The sequence below is a fragment of the Globicephala melas genome, chromosome 16, assembly GCF_963455315.2.
Source record: "Globicephala melas chromosome 16, mGloMel1.2, whole genome shotgun sequence".
NCBI lineage: Eukaryota > Metazoa > Chordata > Mammalia > Artiodactyla > Delphinidae > Globicephala > Globicephala melas.
In genome coordinates, this window is record NC_083329.1 from 62885679 (window position 1) to 62907753 (window position 22075).

The 22075-nt window shown below is 38.6% G+C and overlaps 2 protein-coding genes across 3 annotated transcripts in view; one reads left to right on the forward strand and one right to left on the reverse strand.

The window, feature by feature from the left end:
• The window catches only part of DDX50 (DExD-box helicase 50), a 32512-nt gene extending 15316 nt beyond the window's left edge, over nucleotides 1-17196 (reverse strand). For both annotated transcript variants that reach the window (XM_070043860.1, XM_030862422.2), the window contains exons 1-8: nucleotides 17004-17196; nucleotides 13263-13559; nucleotides 10648-10723; nucleotides 9485-9663; nucleotides 7277-7394; nucleotides 6987-7172; nucleotides 6346-6491; nucleotides 2405-2554 (exon numbers count right to left, since the gene is read on the reverse strand). In XM_070043860.1, coding sequence (XP_069899961.1) covers nucleotides 2405-2554; nucleotides 6346-6491; nucleotides 6987-7172; nucleotides 7277-7394; nucleotides 9485-9663; nucleotides 10648-10723; nucleotides 13263-13559; nucleotides 17004-17093 — 1242 coding nt within the window. In that variant the 5' untranslated portion in view covers nucleotides 17094-17196. The remainder of the gene's footprint in view (nucleotides 1-2404; nucleotides 2555-6345; nucleotides 6492-6986; nucleotides 7173-7276; nucleotides 7395-9484; nucleotides 9664-10647; nucleotides 10724-13262; nucleotides 13560-17003) is intronic.
• Nucleotides 17197-18333: 1137 nt separating this feature from the next.
• LOC115856483 (deoxyuridine 5'-triphosphate nucleotidohydrolase, mitochondrial) lies at nucleotides 18334-18827 on the forward strand. Its single transcript, XM_030862831.3, has one exon. The coding sequence runs from the start codon at nucleotides 18402-18404 to the stop codon at nucleotides 18825-18827; it is 426 nt and encodes a 141-aa protein (XP_030718691.1). The 5' UTR covers nucleotides 18334-18401.
• Nucleotides 18828-22075: the final 3248 nt, after the last annotated feature.

Consider the following 22075-nt stretch of genomic DNA (forward strand, 5'->3'; position numbering starts at 1 on the left):
TATAACAAGAGTCCCTAAAGAGAAAAACCAAAGCAATCAGACAAACCAAATATCAATAAATTAGGATTCAAGAAAATTTTGCTGCAATTAAAAAATACATATATTTGAAACTACAAATTGTGTACACTGTGTACTCAGAAGAACAACACCAAAATATATTCTAGTAAAACTACTGATTTTTAAAGAAAAAGGAAAAAAGCTTTTGTATTCAGGCAAAAAAACAAATCACTTATAAGGTGGAAAAAAAAATCAGACTGGCATCAGACTTTTTATTATAGTATGCTTTATTTCAATGGAAAAACATATTTAATATACTGAAGGAAAGAAAATGTGAACCAAGAATGTTATATCCATCCAAAATTATTTTTAAGGTATAAAGTTACAAACAAGCTATTATCAATAGTGAATATTGTTTCCATGAGCCCTTCCTTGGGAATCTTCTAGATAACAAGTGACAGACAACAACAAAAAACTGGAGAGACATTGACACAAGGACCAAGGGTGTTATTATCAATGAATGTTAACATGACAAAAAGAGAAAGAACTACACATTATATACCTCCTGATGGAAGTGCACCACTGCCTATGAAATAATTTTGCCACAAACAAACCAACCTGAATTTATAGGAAATACAGAAAACAGAAGAGCATGTTAAATGATATCACAGGGAAGCAATACTCTAGATTATGAAAACTTGGTTTCTTAAACAATAATAAAAAGAACTACAAGAAAAAAACAGATGGAAGAATCCATATATTGAAGAGACTTAATGAAATCACACAACACAAGACTCTTATTTGGGGCTTCCCTGGTGGCTCAGTGATTAAGAATCCACCTGCCAATGCAGGGGACACGAGTTCGAGCCCTGATCCGGGAAGATCCCACGTGCCACGGAGCAACTAAGCCCGTGCGCCACAACTACTGAGACTGCGCTCTAGAGCCTGCAAGCCACAACTACTGACCCGTGTGCCACAGCTACTGAGCCCGCATGCCACAGCTACTGAAGAGCACACGCCTAGAGTCTGTGCTCCACAACAAGAGAAGCCACCACAATGAGAAGCCCGCACACCGCAATGAAGAGTAGCCCCCGCTCGCCGCAACTAAAGACTGCACACAGCAACGAAGACCCAACACAGTCAAAAAAAATTAATTAATTAAAAAAAAAACGACTCTTATTTGGATCCAGGTTCCAAATAACAAACTACAGAAAACAGAGCATGTATGAGGCAACTGAGAATCTGAAGACTAATTTATATTTGAAGATATTAATTACTATTAATTTTTTAGATGTCATAACAGTATTGTGAGTGTTTTTGTTTGTTTAATTTATTTATTATTCACTTTTGGTTGCATTGGGTCTTCGTTGCTGTGCGTGGGCTTTCTCTAGTTGTGGCAAGCGGGGCTACTCTTTGCTGCGGTGCGCGGGCCTCTCACTGCAGTGGACTCTCCCGTTGTGGAGCATTGCCTCTAGATGCACGGGCCTCAGTATCTGTGGCACGCAGGCCCAGCAGCTGTGGCTCGCGGACTCTAGAGCGCAGGCTCAGCAGCTGTGGCGCACAGGCTTAGTTGCTCTGCGGCATGTGGGATCTTCCCGAACCAGGGCTTGAACCCTTGTACCCTGCACTGGCAGGCAGGTTCCCAACCACTGCGCCACCAGGGAAGCCCGTATTATGAGTTTTTAAAAAAATAACCCTTTCCTGGCCTTCCCTGGCAGTCCAGTGGTTAAGACCCCGCGCTTCCACTACAGGGGGGCACGGGTTCGAACCCTGGCTGGGGAACCAAGATCCCACATGCCACATGGTGCAACCAAAAGGATAAATTTAAAAAAACAATAATAATGCTTTTCCATTAGAGATACGTACCCAAATATTTATGGCCATAATAACATGTTATCTACGGTTTGCTTCAGAATAATTTCAGAAGCAAGAAATGAGTGGGCATTTGGATGAAATAAGATAATTGTTGCAGCTGGAAAACGAACACATCATTGCACTGTCAACTTCTGTGTATGTCTTGTAGAAGTTTGAAATTTTCTACTATAAAAAGTTAACAGCAAAAAACACATGGATTTAGTGTTCTGATCCATTCATTCAATAAATATTTGCGATTCTTTTTATACCCAACTCTAAAATATTACCCACTCTTACCCATAGAAACTCATTTTGTTTCACTCTTTGTATTTTCAAGATCACATTTGCAAAGTTTTAAGAAAACTTCTGATGAAAACGGACAGAATTCTATCCTGACTTAACAGATCATGAGAGGCTGGCTATAAATTCTTTCTGAATGAGACTCAATTCCAAGAATGACTATCAAACCTAGTCCACAAAGGACATGATTTTTTTTTTGCTCAGTGATTCATACCTATAATCTCAATTAGAGAAAGCATGAAAAAAGACTTACCTGTTTTATGTGTGGATTCATGGCCATTTCAGTTACATTCTTTTTGGTCTCACAGAAGATAATAGCCCTCCCTTCAGACCCACTGTAGACTTGAAGGACATCTCCAATAACTGCTGGCCTCTGAGACCAGTGGCACTGGATGGCCAGATGCTTTGAAGAAAGAAAATATCAAATATCTGCTTCATTAAAATTACTGAAAAAGATTTCTCTTGTACATTGTTTTTTCTATTTGTTCAAGAACTGGCCTTCCTGGAAGACAATAAGACAACGATTCTCCCCAACCCCATTTGAAAACAGCAATCAGTAGGTGAAAGGATAAGCAAATTGTAGTGTACTTATACAGTGGAATACTGTTCAGTGATTAAAAGGAACCAACTACTGATCCATGCAACAATATAGATGAATCTCAAAACATATGCTGGGTGAATGAAGCCTTACAGAAAAATAGTATACACAATATGATTCCATTTGTCTGAAGCTCTAAAACAGGCAAAACTAATCTATAATCTATGATGGAAAAAAAGCAGAACAGTAGTTGCCTCTGAACGGGGACTGGGCAGGGGCACGGGCGAACTTTCTGGGATCATGGTAATATTCTTTGTTTTGATAGGGGTTTGGGTTACACAGGTGTATGAATTTGTCAAAACGAAGCAAGTGTACACTTAAAATTTTGCATTCTGTTGTGTGTAAATCTTATCTCAAAAATTGTAAATATTAGGTGGATGAACCTTGAAAACATTATGCTACACAAAAGAAGCCCAACACAAAAAAGCCACATGTTGTAATGATTACATTTATATGAAATAACGAGAAGAGGTAAATCCATCGAGACAGAAAGCAGATTGATGGTTGCCAGGGGCTAGGAGAAGGGGGGAATAGGGAGTAAATGCTTAATAGTTATAGGATTTCCTTTTCGGGTAATGGAGCGTTTTGAAGTAGATAGAAGCAATGGTTGTATAACACTGTGAATGTACTAAATGACACTGAATGGTACACTTCAAAGTGGTTAATTTTAGTTATGTGAACTTTACGTCAATAAAAAAATTGTAAATATTGAACTCTAGCTAAAGATATGCAAACTAAAATACTTATGGGGAATTATACTTACTTCTGCAATTTGAAATAAATAAAAAAATAAGATGGATATAGGGATGAGAAGATATGCAATAAAGCAAATATAGCAAAATATTAATGGCAGAATCTAGCTGGTGGGTATATGCGTGTTCACTGTAAAATTCTCTCAACTTTTCAGCCTGTTTGAAACCTTCATGATAAAATGTTGGGGAAAAAATATACTGTAACATTTTAAGTCTGTGCATTTTAACATATTATATCTCAGTAACATTGTTTAAAACAATTAATTACATAACACAGGGAAAATAGAGATAAGCACAAAGAAGAAACTAAGAATCATTTGTACCAGGTATGTCAAAGTCTTGCTTCTTCCTCCCTACCTCTCAAAAATAAAAATAAAAAAGATCCTGAATCTGATCAAGCCTCACAATCTACCATCAACTCAAAGGAAAATGAAAGCAGAGGAACATGTTAACTAACACCACAGGGCTGCAAATCAGCAAAACTGAGACTATGGGAAACTTGTAAGACAAATGATCAGTTCTTTTCAATAAAAAATTGCAAAGAAAAAAGGGACAGAGGGACCTGTATTTTAAAGGATTTAACAGAGGAATGGATAAAGAAGATGTGGAGTATACATACAATGGAATATTACTCAGTCATCAATAAGAAAATGAAACCTTGCCATTTTCGACTACATGGATGTATCTAGAAAGTAAGTCAGACAGAGAGACAAATACTGTATGATCTCACTTATATGTGGAATCCTAAAAAACAAAACAAAACAAAATGAAAACAGACACACAGATACAGAGCACAAAATGGTGGTTGCCAAAGTGCAGGCGGGGGAGATGGGGACCCGAAACAGGTAAAGGGGATTGACAGGTACAAACTTCTAGCCAGGGGGATGCAATATACAGCATAAGGAATACGGTCAAAAATATTGCAGCAGGGGCTTCCCTGGTGGCGCAGTGGTTGAAAGTCCGCCTGCTGATGCAGGGGACACGGGTTCGTGCCCCGGTCCGGGAAGATCCCACATGCCACAGAGCAGCTGGGCCCGTGAGCCGTGGCCGCTGAGCCTGCGCGTCCAGAGCCTGTGCTCCGCAATGGGAGAGGCCACAACGGTGAGAGGCCCGTGTACCGAAAAAAAAAAAAAAAAAAATTGCAACAACTTTGTATGGGAACAGATGGTTATTAGACTTATTGTGGTGATCGTTTCACAATATATGCAAATATCAAATCATTATGCAGTACACCTGAAACTAACAAAATAGTGTACGTCAACTATATTTCAATTAAAAAAAATGATGGTGAATAAACGTTCAACACATGGATAAAAAAAGACTTAAGACATATAAATTAGTAGCAATATAAGGATCTTACTTGAATCCATATTCAAACAACCTATTTACAAAAAAAAGACAACTAGGGTAATGTGAACACTAGATATTTAAAGATATTAAAAAATTGGGTTTTTTTACTATGATGGTAACTTTGTGGTTTTTTGTTTGTTTTTAAAGAGGGCTTATTCTTTTAAAAAAATATATAATTATACAAAAATGAAATGATGACTGGACTGCTTCAAATGTAAGGATTAAAGAATGTATGGGGGTATAGAAAAGATCAGTGTTAAAGCCTGGTGATGGGTACATCAGATACTTTGTACTATTCAACTTTTGTACATGTTTGAAAGTGTCCTTAATAAACTTTTCTCTTTTCTTTTTTTAATTTATTTTGGCTGCACTAGGTCTTAGTTGCGGCATGCGGGATCTTCGTTGCGGCATGCGGGTTCTTAGTTGCTGCATGCATGCAGGATCTAGTTCCCCAACCAGGGGTCGAACCCAAGCCCCCTGCATTGGGAGTGCACAGTCTTACCCACCGGACTACCAAGGAAGTCCCATTAATAAACTTTTCTTCACTGATACATTTTATGTTCTTAATGTAAAACTTTCACCCATTACAAAATATACAAAAAGCTTCCTTTGACCATCCCATACTATAAAAGTCCTCTTTCCCAGAAGTAAACATCATTATTAGTTTGATGTTTATCCTTCCCACCTAACTTTGTACATAAATACCTAAAAATCCATTTAGGATTATTTGTGTATTTTTTAAAATAGTATGATTCAGTACTTATCATTTTATAATCTGTTTTTTATGAGTCAAATTCATTCTTTTTAACCATTACATTGTATTTATAGATTATACTCTTGTTCACCTGGACTATTTTTATTTACATACACATATATGTACATCTGTCAAATGTAAAAGTGACATATATGGTACATACCTGTCAAAATAATGCAAATATTACCTTTAATTCTTTTTTTAAAAAAAATACTATAGGTTTAAATTTTCATGGAGTCAAAATTATAAACCTTTTCCTTTATGGTGCTTTCTTCTGTCTTTATGTTTAGAAAAGCCTTCCCTTTCCTCAAATCAAATAACTGTTGACCTACAATCTGCTGTAAATTATTTTATGGCTTAATTTTTTTAAATCTTTGGGAATATTTTTGGTATACGGTATGAAATGAGGATCTTTTTTCCACCTAAGCTTTAACAAATTATCCCAACACCAGCAAATTGGGATGAATTACTTCGTTTTTCACATTCTACATACTTTAAGTCTGTCTCTATGGATGCCTGTATATCTCCTGTTAGGACTTGCCTGTTCACAAACTTTCTTCCCCCTATTTATTTTACTCTGCTCCTGAGTCTCAAACTATAGAAATACATAGGTATCTTATTGACTAAGGGCAAAAAAGAGATATTTGGCCTGAACTGGTACCCAAAACATAAGTTTAACTTCAACAAATTTCAAAATATCAACTAAAAGCTAAAATCTATCACACTGGAAAGCTACTTACTTCCACAGTAGTTGCAGCCTTTTGAGTCATTTTCCCAACAAGGTCAACCTGTTCATATCTGGATTTCATGTATTTTTTTGCAACTTTGTATACCCACTGTGGGCAAGTTGCAGAAAAAAGTAAAGTCTGAGGATTGTCTTCAGAATCTTAAATAAACAAAAAGAATTCAAATGCTTTCTTAATTTCTTAATATCCCACAATGTAGTCAGCTCTTAAAAATCCCCCCAAACTTCAAAGAAATAATGAAAAATTCAAAACTTGGGGTGAATTTTGAACATATAAACTTTACTGCAATTATCAAAACTTTCTACTTTCAAAACTGAGGGAAAATATCAATATGAAGAAAACTGAACCTAGAAGGAAGATGAGAATTTAAGAAATAACAATGAGCAAAGAAATCAGTAAAATGAGTTAGTAAAACTACTTACTATAAAATAATACATGGAAGAAAGCAAAGAAAGCTAAGAAAATGGTTAAAGTATGCTATTGTACTTTCTTGTTCAGGAAGAAAACAGATACCAAATACCTTTAGTTTTGTTAGAACACTGGGGACAATGTATTAAAAATCATAAAATAAAAAATTCATAAGCTTTTAGATAAGAAAAGAATTGCTAATGTGCTTATTTTGAATTAGGATATACCAGTTTTGTAGGATTCATGGATAATATCTTCAACTTGTTCAGCAAAACCTAAATCTAACATTTGATCCACTTCATCAAGCACAACATGGCGCAGTTTAGAAAGATCTAATCGGCCGCTCTGCAGATGATCTTTGATACGACCAGGGGTCCCAACCAAGATGTCAATACCATTTCGAATATGATTAACTGTGAGAGGAGAGAAATGTCAATAATATGTAAAAATTCAAATGTAGATTTTAGATTTGAGTAGCAAATAGATCTTTGTGCTACCATCAGACATGTTTACTCACTTTGGCTTTGATATGATGTTCCACCATAAAAACACGCCACACTGAGTTTCCTAGTTATATCTTTGAAGTCTTTGGCTACTTGGTTTGCCAGTTCCCTTGTAGGAGCCAAAACAAGTACCTAAGCAAAAGGTTTAAAAAACCAAAAGGTAAGTTTCTGTAGACCTCTAAGTTCAAACTGAGAAGACTATTTTTTAAGGTGCATTTAAAACTAGGAATCTCATCATTAATGTCATAGTATTTAAAGACAGAGCACAAATAACAAGAACAGCTTATGTTTATTATATCCTCCCTTACTTCCTTAAGGTCCCCTTTCAAAAGTCACTTTCTCAGTGAGGTTTCTAACCCTCTTTTCATATCCTCCCAACTGTGCTTAACTGTTTCTCCTTAGCACTTACACCATATAAAATATTTATATTCTACTGATTTGCTCATTGTCTCACCCACTAAAATGTAAGCTCCATGAAGACAGGGATTTATGTCAGTACTATTTATTATTTATGTCAGTACTGTTATTTATGTCATATTATTCAATATATTCCCTGAACTTCAAACAGTGCCTGGCACAGAATAGATACTCAAAAAATATTTGTTGAATGAGTGAATGAATGAATGCCCAATATGTGCCATTTTTTAAAAAGAAATATTTCAATTTATTTGTTAAGTAGAATATGAAACCGAATCTGTAGCTAGTACCAGAGAGTGGACTTAACTGTTTGGTGTTTAATGAGAGCAGCTTCTTCTACACAGGATCCCAGGAGACTTACCGAAAAAGGGGCAAAGCCCCTTATTAAGCAAATAAAACTCATGTTTCAAACAGGTTATACAAAAATTGATTTACCTCTATTTCTCTTTTTTTGATATTTAGAAAGTGCAGATTTAACAAAAAGTAGCCATAAACTTTCTATGTACAATGCCGATTATAATTCTGCAAACAACAATAGTGCTTTACACGAATTATTTAATTTGATCCTCACAAAAACCCAATGAGGTGGCATTATTTTCCCAGTTTTACAAATGAGGAGCATGAGTCTTAGAGAAGTTGAGTCTTGCCCAAGATCAAGTAGCTAGAAGTGGTGGAGCTGGAATCTCCAGTAATGTCCTTCTAGCATAAAAGCTTTTTAAATGCAGTGTTGGGACTGTGTCCTATTTCTATTACTTTCAGACTTCCTAATTTCACCTAAGAAACAGAACTCTCTAAAAAAAGATTTGTCCTGTTCCAAGACCACTGTTATTTAATTACATTCATATATGTGAATTTACTTTCACACTGTAATAATATTTAGAAGTCTCAAAGAACAAATTACTTTTAGCCACATATCTGTTCAAATTTTGATACTGATTCCTTTTCTTGGCCGCGCTGTGCGGCATGCAGGATCTTAGTTCCACAACCAGGGATGGAACCCGTGCCTGCTGCAGTGGAAGTGTGGAGTCTTAACCACTGGACTGCCAGGGAAGTTCCAATACTGATTCTTTTCTTCTTCACGTTTATGAACCTGAAAGTGAACATAGGTTCTAAAAGGGTCAAATTTTAGGCTAAAATTTCACTAGGTCCTCTCTGTTCTTTACTACTGATAAATTAAGACAGATCTCCAGTACTCCAACAACACAGGGAGTAGCAGTATCATTTCTACAATACTCTTAAAGTCAATCAGTAAAATAAATATTATTTACTGAATGAGCAAATAAATACCACTTCAGCAAAATTACTGTTTAAAAGCAAAGGTCAGAATTGAAAAAAGAGAAGAAAAAGGTCACTAAATATACTAACTGTAAATACTCCTAAAATCAGATATGCTGGCTTCATAATATACAGTTATCAAAGACATCTATGGATCCATACACATTACATTCATACGCAGTAACTCACTTTAGCTTTATTTGAGATTTATCTTAAAAATCAAATTTTTGCTTTAGGACCCAAATTTTTACTTTATGCCCCAGGACTGACTAACTTTTCTATCTTTGGGGTACTTGAACTTAAGACCAGTATATTGTGGTTTGTTTGTTTGTTTTTTTGGTCACGCTGTGCAGCTTGCAGGATCTTAGTTCCCAGATTCAATCCCTGCTTGGAGACTGAATCCGGGTCACGGCAGTGAAAGCGCCAAGTCCTAACCACTGGACCACCAGGGCATTCCCAAGACCAGTATACTCTTTCTTTCTCTTTCCATTAGAGTAATGTTTAAACCTTTTACTCCCTATAATGGTTACCTTTGGTGAGCGGCTTTTTTTAATTGTCTCTTGATTTCTTTGGAGTCTTTCAATCAAGGGGATGGCAAAAGAGAATGTCTTTCCTGTTCCTGTCCGTGCTTGAGCAATTAAATCTTTTCCTTCATATACAGGACCAAAAGTCTTAACTTGAATAGGAAAGAGATATGTTACCCCTCGACCTGTAAAATGAGATTTCATTGAAATATTTACTTAAGACCAGCAATAGGAAAAACTACATTTATTTGAAAATAACATTCCTGATTCATCAACATGTGCCTAAAGATACATCACCTAACAACATTTACATTTATTCCTACCCCAAAGAGGAATTATTTAAATATTGGTCTGAGGGACTTCCCTGGTGGCACAGTGGTTAAGAATCTGCCTGCCAATGCAGGGGACACGGGTTCGAGCCCTGGTCCAGGAAGATCCCACATGCCGCGGAGCAACTAAGCCTGTGCGCCACAACTATGGAGCCTGCACTCTAGAGCCCACAAGCCACAACCACTGAAGCCCACACACCTAGAGCCCGTGCTCTGCAACAAGAGAAGCCACCGCAATGAGAAGCTGGCACACCCACACGCATCAACGAAGATCCAACACAGCCAAAAATAAATAAATAAATTTATTTATTAAAAAAAAAAATTGGCCTGATCTTTTGACAAATACATATAATTCTTTAAAGTTAAAAACCGAACCGAATACCAAAAAAATGATGTAGAAATAACTGCAATGAAAAATGCTATTTCTCTATGCTTTGTATATTCTCCTTTTGGTCAGAAAAGGCACAAGAGTTTTCTAAAATCTAGTTTTAGATTTTCAATTGCATATCCATTAAAATTCATTGTACCGGGGCTTCCCTGGCGGCACAGTGGTTAAGAATCCACCTGTCAGTACAGAGGACACAGGTTCGAGCCCTGGTCCGGGAAGATCCCACATGCCGCGGAGCAACTAAGCCCGTGCGCCACAACTACTGAGCCTGAGCTCTAGAGCCCGTGAGCTACAACTACTGAATCCTGCGCGCCTAGAGCCTGTACTCCGCAACAAGAGAAGCCATTGCAATGAGAAGCCCGCTCACTGCACTAGAGAAAGCCGGCGTGTAGCAATGAAGACCCAACGCAGACAAAAATAAATAAAATAAATTAAAAAAAAATTCATTGTACCTTTCAGAAGCTTTATAGTCTCTTCAGAAATAGGGAAATTGGAGAAGGCTCCTTCTTTCTGTTCACGTGTTAGTGTCTGTCAAAATGAAATCAAAGGCCTAACTGATATAGTTCATATCCGACCAGGTATTTAGAATCTTTCACTCATTTACTGCTTTTAGCTCTACTAAATGAACTAACAAACCAACTTTAGTTAGTATTTGCAAAAACTGTATAGATTAACTTACAAGATAAATTAGTGGCAAATTCTTTTAATTTCAAAACTGTCTCTTCAAATAACAAGCTTAATACACTTTCCCATAATACATTTAAAAATGATTAATTCACACATAAAACTCTTTAGAAATACATTTACTACATAGATCAAAATATAATTCCACTTGACTGAATGTATTATGAAAGAGGTATTCAATAATCTAAATCATATTCACAGATATAGATAATATTAATTATGAAGATTAACACAAGCCTATAAAACCGCCCCAAAAGAAGCTAAGCAATGAGGAAAGTAAATTGTTTCTAAAACTAAAAGTTAAATAAGTTGTTCTATGAATCTAAAAAGCATTTTTTATGTCATTAATACAAGGAAAAGTTCCTGTAAGCTTGAAAATTTCTCAAACGTATATAGAGGTCAGCATGACATTGTCATTTAACATCTATTGAAAACTTTGTGTACTAGTCAATGCATATATAGAACAAAGACAATATATCTACTTAAAAACTTTATTACTGGTTGTTTAAAGAAGGTAGTTCCAAAACCACACACCATAACAAGTTTCAAACTAAGAACCAGATAAAAGACATAACATCAAATTCAAATTTAATCCATTTAAGCAAACCTGTATGTTATCTTTTTAAGATTAAAGAAAAAAATTTTATTAGAAAAGTACACATTTTCATTGCAGAAATTTTAGAAACCATATTAAAAGAAAGAAATTGTAAAATTATCTACAATCCAATCAGCTAAAGACACATTTGAAACACACACTCCTCTATGTACATATACATTTTTAAATGAAATAAAAACATATGTATATACTCCTTTGTAATCATTTTTTTCATTTAGTAAGATAGACTGAATACCTTTCTAACATATCTATGCCCTTTAAGATCAATGCATTCTATTACATAGGTATAGCATATTTTATCAAACCAACTGCCTACTATCAGACATTTAGGATGTTTAAATTTTTCGCTATTACCAACATCACTGTGATAAGATACTGATTCATACATCTCTGTACACCTCGTGATAATCTCCTTAGGAGGATAAATTCCTAGAAGTAGAACTCCTGAACCCTAACATAATCTAAACAAAATAATAAACAGTTAAGCTTATTACAATACAGAGCACTATAGCTGGCAAAATCCCAACAGAGCAAGAAGTACACTCTGCTGCTCAGCAATACAGATTTGTAGGGCCTTATTTAGAACAACTCTCTAACATATATGCTTCCTGACAAATAGCAAACTCACAAATAAAAAAACACCATATTGTAAAGCAAGGATTCAACATTTTTTCTCAAAGCTCCCCAAAGATTACACATTAAGCTCAAATGTATTTAAATTAACAGCAACTATCAGATTCTTTAAATGTAAAGATTATTAAATACCAAGAGTTATTAAGAATATTAAAGTTCTTTTTTGTTTAAGAGCTGAGTAATTTAATGACAATTTGTAATGCCCAGATAAACCTATGAATTCTGCTAGAGGAAAAGTGCAAAAACAGGGCTTCTCTGGTGGCGCAGAGGTTGAGAGTCCGCCTGCCGATGCAGGGGACACGGGTTCGTGCCCCGGTCCGGGAAGATCCCACATGCTGCGGAGCAGCTAGGCCCGTGAGCCATGGCCACTGAGCCTGCGCGTCCGGAGCCTGTGCTCTGCAACAGGAGAGGCCACAACAGTGAGAGGCCCGCGTACCGGGGGGGGAAAAAAAAAAAAAGTGCAAGAACAAATTGAGTAAATTCTGTGCAAGAATATACCTACTCTAACAGATACTGGCAAAAGTAATGAGTCCAGGAATGAAGATTCTATACTAAGCATGTTTTCTATACCTTCCAAAAAATTAATATTCAGGAGAACAAATTTCTTCAGATCATTTTCATATGTTTCATTTCTGTTTTAAAAAAGCAAACAGCTTTAAGATTGAGTTACAGTAAGACCTAAAAATCATTGAAAGTTGCTATTGTTACAGAAGCACAAGAAACAGAAGGCAAAATATACAAAGTCAAGAGGCCTTTATGTACCCCGTTTCAGAAAGTCAGAACTTAATTCATGAGTAATGATGAGGGCTGAAATAACCATAAGAAATGCAAGTAAGTGATCATCAATAAGCATTTGGAAAATCTATTTAGGAACCCAAATGTACAGGCAAGGTTTAAACTTGACCAAGTCCCCCCCGCACCAATCTCTTCACCAAGAAAAAGGCAATATAATGAAAGAAACAAGAGACAAAGGGGAAAAGGCTCAGGTTTCAGCTGTATAGACTCCCCAGTCCAACTGAGAGTATTGGACAGTAAGCAGGAAATACTGTAGAATCAATTCTAGTTAGTCTTAAAGAATCAAATTATCCTGTATTTCAAGGATAATGTCAAATGCAAAACAAAAAGTATCCATACCTCTTCTAGTTTATTTTCACTTGATTTATGAGTAGAACTATCTAAGGATGACACTCGCTTTGATCTTTTTTCATATTCATCAATATCTCCATTTGACAGATCTTTTCTTCTTGACTTACGAGATTTAGAAAATTCATCTGAAAGTCTATTACATCCTTCCTCAGTGTCACCATTTAGTTTCTCTTTCATTTTAGTTTTTTTGGGTTTGGGAGCATCCAGGTCATCTGCAACACCATTTTCTCTTGTTTCTGATTTCTCATCTGAGTCATAATGGTGCCTTGACTTCCTTCTATCACTCTGTGGAAAAACAAAGAAGCAGTGACAAGAGGGTGACAAGAGGGTCACAAGGTTTGCTTTGCTTTTAAGACTCTAGAGAAGTTAGAGTATGACTCCCCCAACCAGCAAAGCTCAATCTACAGTAATCTTGAAAAGGTACCTGGTAGAAATCCAGACTGGTTGCTAATGCCAAGCCTAAGCTTTACCTATTGCTTTCTTTCTCAGCCCAAATCTTGCACTCTTAAGACCTGGCCTCTAGTCCCTCTTTAATCCCATTATAACATTTAAGGGAAACTGAAATAGCTTCTTTTCAGTAAAAGAATGAGAACTCAAGATTTATAAATTAAAAAACAATCAAAAACTTCTAATATCTCCAAGAAAAAAATTAATATTTACTGAGTACCTACCCAGCATTGTGTAATATGTTTTCGGCTTATCTTGTTTAAATCTTCATAACAACCCTATAAGGGAAGTACAGGTCCATAATCCCTTATCCGAAATTCCAATATCCATAAAGCTCTGAAAACCGAAAGTTTTTTTGTAATTTATTTGGAGACAAAACCTTACCTGACCTGAACTCATTTTGTGGTAAAATTTGATTTCAACTAATGTGAGACAATCTGTAATCTTTATTTATTCCACTTAGTATGAATATTCACATTTAACATTAAGGTGTTTGATTATAGGTTCGGGGCCCCAAACCCTACTAGGGTGTTACCCTTTTAAAAACCCCAGAATTTTGAATTCGACAACATATCTAGCCCCAAGGATTTTGGATAAGGGATAGCGAACCTGTATCACCTTTGCCATTTTACAGACGAGGAAACAAGTTCTTAGAGATAAGTAACTTGCCAAAGACCCACATATGGGATTTCTTGCAAGTGAAAGTGCTAGAAATCAAGCCCTGTTTGACTTGAAAACCCATGCTCTTTTCACATCATGCTTCCCCCCTGAACTTTGATAAACAGGTTAAAGAAAAGCCCAATTGTTATACTCCTATGGAAGGATAACTATATTAGTAATCCCAGAAAATTTTTTAAAGTTTTACAAATTTAGTTAATAGAACTTTAAAAAGGGGGGAGGGGGTGGCTTTCTGCAACTTTAGTTTTGAAATGCCAACTTTTGTTTTAATATTTGCAGACAGCAAGAAATGATTTGGAAATTTAGCACTTCAAAATTACTTGGTCAAATGTTCCAAATAAATTAGATGGAAATGTTCAAAATAAATTAGATGGTAGTGACTAGTCTTGGTAAAAACAACCAGCACCAAAATTTTCACCATGATTTACACAGTTTCTACAGAATACTTTCACATACAATTTTCTCATTCATGAAATAAGAGTTGCTATGAAAACTGAATATTTGAAAATGCTTTGTAAACATTAGAGTTTTACATTAATATAAGTTATAGAGTTATATGTTACATCATTTGATCTTTAGTTAACTGAACTATCCCACATCTCCCCAAACCACTAGATTCTTCTATAGAAAAACAAGATTATTTATAGAGCAAGCCTCAGGGTTTGAATTGCTCCTGGGCCTGCACTTCAGGGAGATGAAGCAAGATAAAATGAGACCTCTAGGTTCAAGCCCAGCAATACTCAAGGTGATGAAATACATTGTTCCACATCAGATCCACAGTGCTCGACACTCTCCATCTTCTTGGCTTCCACAACACACTACATTCCCTCCTTACCCTGTTACCTCTATCTTCTTCAATGTCTCCTCTCCCTTCTCCTTCTGTGGATGCTCTTTAAGTCTCTGTTCTCTATGTACACTTTCATACCATTTTCATGGCTTCAACATACACTTCCAGGCTTCCTTCCTAACCTGCACTCCAGTTCTGAGAACCTAAGGCCCAGCTCCATATCTTAACACATCCAAAACCAGTTACCTTCATCTGGATGCCAGACCACTATTTGAATGTCTATTTCTATTAGTTGGTACTCCAATCTGTTTCCAAATCTTTAGTTATCTTTCATAATTAAAGGAAAATCAACAAGTACCTCTGGAGAAACTACAATGTGAAAGCCACTAATTCACAAGGATATAGTGAAATGCAAGCATGGACAAAGATATGGTCATTTCCCTCAAGGATCTTTGGGAAATACTTGGGAAAGATATACTCAGGAAGAATGAGCTAACTTTACAAGGAAGGGCATAATAAATGCCAATCAAATGATAAAGATAGCACTCGAACAAGACTTCAAGGGGGAATGAGATTACTGTATGTGTACACTGGAGTGGTTATAAAAGACATAAACTAAACCTGACAGATGGATAGGATATGGATGCAGAAGGAGGGACAAGTATTTTAGAATGAGCAAAACTTAAAATAACTGCTTGGTGATTCCACTTACATGAGTTATCTTCAGTAGTCAAATTCATAGAGACAGAAAGGAGAATGGTAGTTGCCAGGGGCTGGAGAGAGAGGGCAACCGAGGAGTTGGTGTTTAATGGGCACAGAGCTTCAGTCTGGGAGAATGAAAAGTTCTGGAGATGAATGAATATGATGTCTGCAGACCAATGTGAGTGTACTTAATGCTACAAAAATGTATACTTTAAAATGGTTAAAATGGTAAATTTTATAGTATGTGTATTTTACCACAATAAAAAATAATAACTGCTTGGCTAGAATGGCAAGTTTACCTTGGTGATAAGGTCAGAAGGGTAGGTTCTGCTCTCTGGGACTACAGAGAATATTTTCATTCTTTTGTCAAATGTCAGCCTTCAAACACTGCTTCCTTACCCTCCAAGCTCTGTTTTCTTTTCTCTCTCTTTCTTCTTTTGAGGGATGGGGCAGGAAGTCTCTACAACTCTTCTAACAGGTTCCTTGAGAGCAAGGACCTTCCTGGTGCCCAGCAAAGAGTCTGGCATAAATTAGGCTCCATAAACATTTGTGAATTGAATGAAAATACTAACATAAAAGGCTATTACTAATACAACCCACGCGATCTCCATCACAGCCAAATCCTGGCAATTTTCGCTGTGACACTTTTCCTCAATCCTCTACTGACCCGTTATCGAGGTTTGTAAATCTAAGATCGCTTTCCCCAAGATTCTCGCATACAGGACAGAATGACGGAGAAGTTACACATATTCAAGGCAATCGTTTTTCTTAATCATCTTCTAAGACGGCCAACCAGAACCAAATGACAGGCCTCGCTGCTTAAGAAGAGGACAGAAAGAACAGATTCCGCGATGAGAACTTGAGTCTGCCCATCTCGTAGGCGCCGACAGGAAGGACGGGGACCACGAGAGGCCGGGCCCAAGCTCAGTGCTGCCCTTCTCCAGGTTAGGGGTGTGGAGGTAGTAATGGTCCCGGAGCGACCTCCCAGGGACGAGGGTGGCGCGAGGAGAGGCCCTCGGATGCTCCGGCCCGGTTGTGACAGGCCATCAGGTAGACTCCCCTCCCCGCCCAAGCCGGCGCAGCCCAAAAGGAGGCGCGGCCCGTCCTCAGCGCACCTTTTGCCTCTCCTTCCTCTGGCTCTCGGTCTCCTCCAAAGGTGCCTCCAGCTCCATAATGTCCCCCCAGAGGAGTTTCCCAGGCATCATTCGCCGCTACTGCTGCCGCCGCCTCCCTCTGGGCACGGCGGCCACAACTACCTACAGGTAGCGACAGGGTGAAAGGAAGCGGGGGCAGGGCAGCCTCCCGGCCAAAGCCTGCGTCACTTCCGGGACACGCACCGCACGGCGGGGGAAAACAATCCCGGATACTCTCCGTTTAAACTCTCTCCTTGCGACTCAGTCTCCCAGCCAATGAATGCGAGGAGTCTCGATTGGCTCACCCTTCTTCTGAAATGATTGGCTTCTAGAGTAAAACCCTGACCAATCTCTATAAAGGAGGCGCGAACTGATTAGCATAAAATGTTCGGATTTGTTTTCTCCCTCTCCCTCTCCCCCTCCCCCACTCCGAACATTTCTCTTTGCCACAGCGGAGATGCTTCGGGGCTTCCCAGCATTCACTGCTGGGGCTAGGAAGCCCCTCAACGGCGCCGGACAGCGGCCGCGCGCGCGGCGGGCTGGCAGGAGAACCTGCCCGTGGAGGGCGGGGGGGAGCGGGCGGGGCGAAGGGAGCGCCACGCGCCGCGTCGCCTTTCGACGCCGGAAGCTGCGGGCCTCGGCCCCGCCCGTTGCGGGGTGAGGCGTTAACGTCTAACAGCTTCGCCCGAAGCCAGCGGCCCTGAGTTGGTGGGAAAGGGTGTCTTGGGGTCTGGAGTGGGCTAGATGGGTTTGAGGTGAAGACTAGGCCCGGACAGCCTTCCCTCAAGTCTTAGGTTTTAGTCATGAAGTTGGTCCTTAGTTTAGTTTAGGGCCTTCCCACCCATTTGACATTAGAGGAAACTAACCCCCTAAAAGAGGGATTTACTTGTCTGAAGTCACACAGTTCGTGGCACACAGGACTAGAAAACTCAACTCCTGAATCCGAGATCAATGCTTTCCCTGCCACACCAACCTTAAAGCTTTGGGCTTACCAAAGCGTTTGGGGGGAAGATGCTCCTATGAAACATAGAATGAATGATGTTAGGAAAACCTGGAGAAACCTAGAGAAAAAACAAGCCTAAATGTCTTTGACAGATTATGTATTTGCAGTGGATAAAAGGATATTAGTTATGGGAATTAACTGGCCCTGAATTACAGCCTTGAACAAAACTGGAAACCTTTTGATAATACAAAGGACTAACTCCTGAGAATGTACCTTTCTTTTCTTACATCAATGGTGCTAGCTGGGGTGCGCTACGCTCATCCTGCTGTCTCTTGTTCCGCCTGCTCCCTTTGTGCTCCCATTCTGCCCTGCCCTGCTCTCAAGAGGCACAAGTCATCTCCCCCAGCAAATGGGCCCGGCCTGCGGAGGAGGGCGGCATGCGGCTCCGCTTTGTCCGGCTTTCGGAGCACGCCACCGCTCCGACCAAGGGGTCCGAGCGCGCCGCGGGCTATGACCTATACAGTGCCTGTGAATACACAGTACCACCTATGGAGAAAGCTCTTGTGAAAACAGACATTCAGATAGCTCTTCCTAATGGGTGCTATGGGAGAGTAGCTCCACGTTCTGGCTTGGCTGCGAAACACTTCATAGATGTAGGAGCTGGTGTCATAGATGAAGATTATAGACGAAATGTTGGTGTTGTACTGTTTAATTTTGGCAAAGAGAAGTTCGAAGTCAAAAAGGGTGATGGAATTGCACAGCTCATTTGTGAACGTATATTTTACCCAGAAATAGAGGAAGTTCAAGTTTTAGATGACACTGAAAGGGGTTCAGGAGGTTTTGGATCCACTGGAAATAATTAAAATTTATGCCAAGAACAGAAAATAAGAAAATATACTTTTTCCTTGAAAATAAAGACTTTGCTTAAAGTGAAAACAAAAAAAGGTGCTAGCTGATTGGCTTTCATTTCAGAGCCATTTCCTTTTAACTCCTGATGATCTCTTCAACCTACTCTTGAGAACAAGAAAGCAAATGGCAATGTAGAAGCAGGGGCACTTCACAAACCACTTGACAATGTCTAGCACACTAGCCTTGTAACCTGAGCATCAAACTTAGGTCTTAGCAAAATTTCAGATTGCTACAAGTCCTGGAGTTTGGGGATTGGTCCTAAATAGCTGAAACCACAAATGATAAATCTGTGATTGCTACAGGCCTCCTGCATTAAGTGTGGATTGGCCTGAAGTCAGGGGCTATATGTTTATCTAAATGTTACCTTATGGATTCAATACTGTGAACAAATGGAGTGTTCAGGTGTTGATGGTGAAAAAATGCATCTCTCTCCCTAGATTATGGGAATAGCTATGCATCTCTAGATTGGTCTTTTCTAAAACCTTTTTGTCCCACTCTCTCACACCCACTCCCAATTCTACCACTGTGAAGTCTTTGTAGCCTTCAGGGTACAAAGGTACAAAGCCTTCAGGGTACAAAGGTACAAAGCCTACAGGGTACAAAGGTTCTCCTGCCAGGGTATGATGTGCATGGAAGCAGGAGTGGGTGTGGCTAAGAATGTCACAGGTATAAAATTGGGATAATAATAGGAATAGATGTTAGTATGTTGTGGTTGAAAATCAAACACAGATGAAGTTTTAGCTCCTCAAGACTATTTTTGGCATTCATTTTTATGTCGAAGGTCATACAGCAGGTCTGAAAAAGGAAAGGACTAGACTGTTGGAGACGCTCTAGGCAAGAGACTAATAAGTATACTAGTGTTTTTTAAATGACCTTCTGTGATTTGGGACACTCTAAAAACCCTACCTTTCTGAGCACCAAACTCATGTAAACAAAACTGGCTGCTGTCTATGTCAGGTGGAAAGGGCAACTGTGTGCAAATTAAACCTAGTCATAAGTAACTTGACCAAACTGTGGCTTAGCTGAAAAAATTGGGGTACCACTACATATGTGTTCTCAGTGGGCATCAAGTAGAAAACTTGGGAATGGGGATGATGGAATAATTCTTTTTTTCATATTTGGTCCCTATAAGTCTCAAGAGATTTATACTGATGATGAAATTGATTGGGGGGTGGCCTTCCCTGGTGGCGCAGTGGTTAAGAATCCACCTGCCAATGCAGGGGACATGGGTTTGAGCCCTGGTCCGGGAAGACCCCACATGCCTCGGAGCAACTAAGCCCATGCGCCACAACGAGAGCCTGTGAGCCACAACTACTGAAGCCTGTGTGCCTAAAGGCCATGCTCCGCAATGAGAAGCCCGCGCACCGCAACGAAGAGTAGCCCCTGTTCGATGCAACTAGAGAAAGCCCGTGCGCAGCAACGAAGACCAAACGCAGCCAAAAATAATAAATAAATAAATTTATTTTAAAAAATTTATGGGAGGAACCTGAAGGGGTAGCATGAATAATTAAAATGTACAAGTAACTCAAAATGTAATCTTATTAGAACATCTTTGTTTTCCAAATATCTTGCCAGAGCCACTGATATAATTTCTTTCTCAAAATTTGACAGTTGGGGTGCCTCATCTGATGGTCTGTTGCAACATTCTATAAAGATTTCCCTTGCCTTTCACTTTGGCTCATTAAACTCTATAAAAACAAGATGACTTTTTTTTTTCTCCCCCTCCCCCCTTCCCCCGACTTTTTTTTTTTAAGATGACTTTTTATAAACTTGCCTCTCTCTGGTCATTCTCAAACCTAGAGGGCTAGATTTTAATTTTTATTCCATAGAGAGTAGAAGGTAAAAAGAACCATCATTTTGCATCTGCATGTCAATCTTATGTAACAAGAGGAATTGAACCATCATTTTAAAATAACATAACCATCATGTTATGAGATGGAAATAGTTTAAGGGTCAGCTATAAATCGATCAAGAGATACTGGGGGCAGAGAGTGAGGAGAGTACTAAGAAAAAGAAAATGAAAGAGAGACCAGGAATGATGTTTCTGCCATTGCTAGCCACATGACCTTGGCCAACTAAACTCGAAAACCTGTGTTGTTAGTAAAGTGGGGGGCAAAAATGCCTTCCCTACTGATAGTTCAGGAAAACTGGGGGGATCCCCTGATATTACAGTACAGCAGAGATGATGTACAGAGGTACTTATATTTCTACTTTTAGCTCCAGGTTTTGACAGTGTTGGCGAGGAGACAGCTTTGAAAATATTTAGCATATGTATACTGATGTATGTATCTAGCTCCTAATTCAAATTATTTGGGAAAGCTTTTTAAATAGAGGGAGGAGGTCTGTTTCTCTAATCAATTACTTTGTAGATGCTTTTCAATCAAGTGGTGGAAGGGAACAGTCACATCAGTTACTCCAGAAGAGGGCACCATTCCCCAAGAAATAGGACCTGCTCAACTGCTAAAAATGGAACATGTGTCTAAGACTTCAACTGAGAGAAAGATCTGTAGAGGCCAGAAAGATAGTCATGAGTTTGTTTTCGATATATCCCCTCACCATTCTTGTTTCGTGACTCTCATGTCTCTCTTCCACACTCCCTTTAGGCACTAGTCTGTCTTCCCCATTCCTTAAAAGCCTTCTCAGGTAGCTGTAGGATGGGTTCTCAAAATACAGTTGATCCCAAATTTTTTCACTGCTACGGCTCTTTCTTCTGTTTTTTCCTCATGGCTCTGACACTTTGAAACATTCTGTCTGCTAAATTGCATTTAATAATAATTGATTCATGATCATTCTTCTAATATATGAATAAGATATAAATGAAGCTTAACAATGTCACACCAGCATGTGATAGGGTTGCATTACTGAGCAGGTGTAATTTCAGTCATTGGCAAAGAAACTGATGTTACAGTAGCAAGGAGTTAAGCAAAGGGAATGTACAATTTCCATTAGGATTTTTTAAATATTGAAAATAGTTTGCAGAAGCCAGCTATTCTGAGGATTCCTAGGGGTCTGAGATCCCAGATGAAAGAGGTTGCACATGATCTCACATTATGAGTAGCCACAATCCGCCCATGCTTTGCATACTTTACCCTATTTATAGCATGAGGTATGAACTGAAAACTTGTTAGCCAAAAGCATAATACCTCCCCCAGGCATATCTGGATTTTGATTAACGATACTTTTCTATAATCTTAACCGAAAG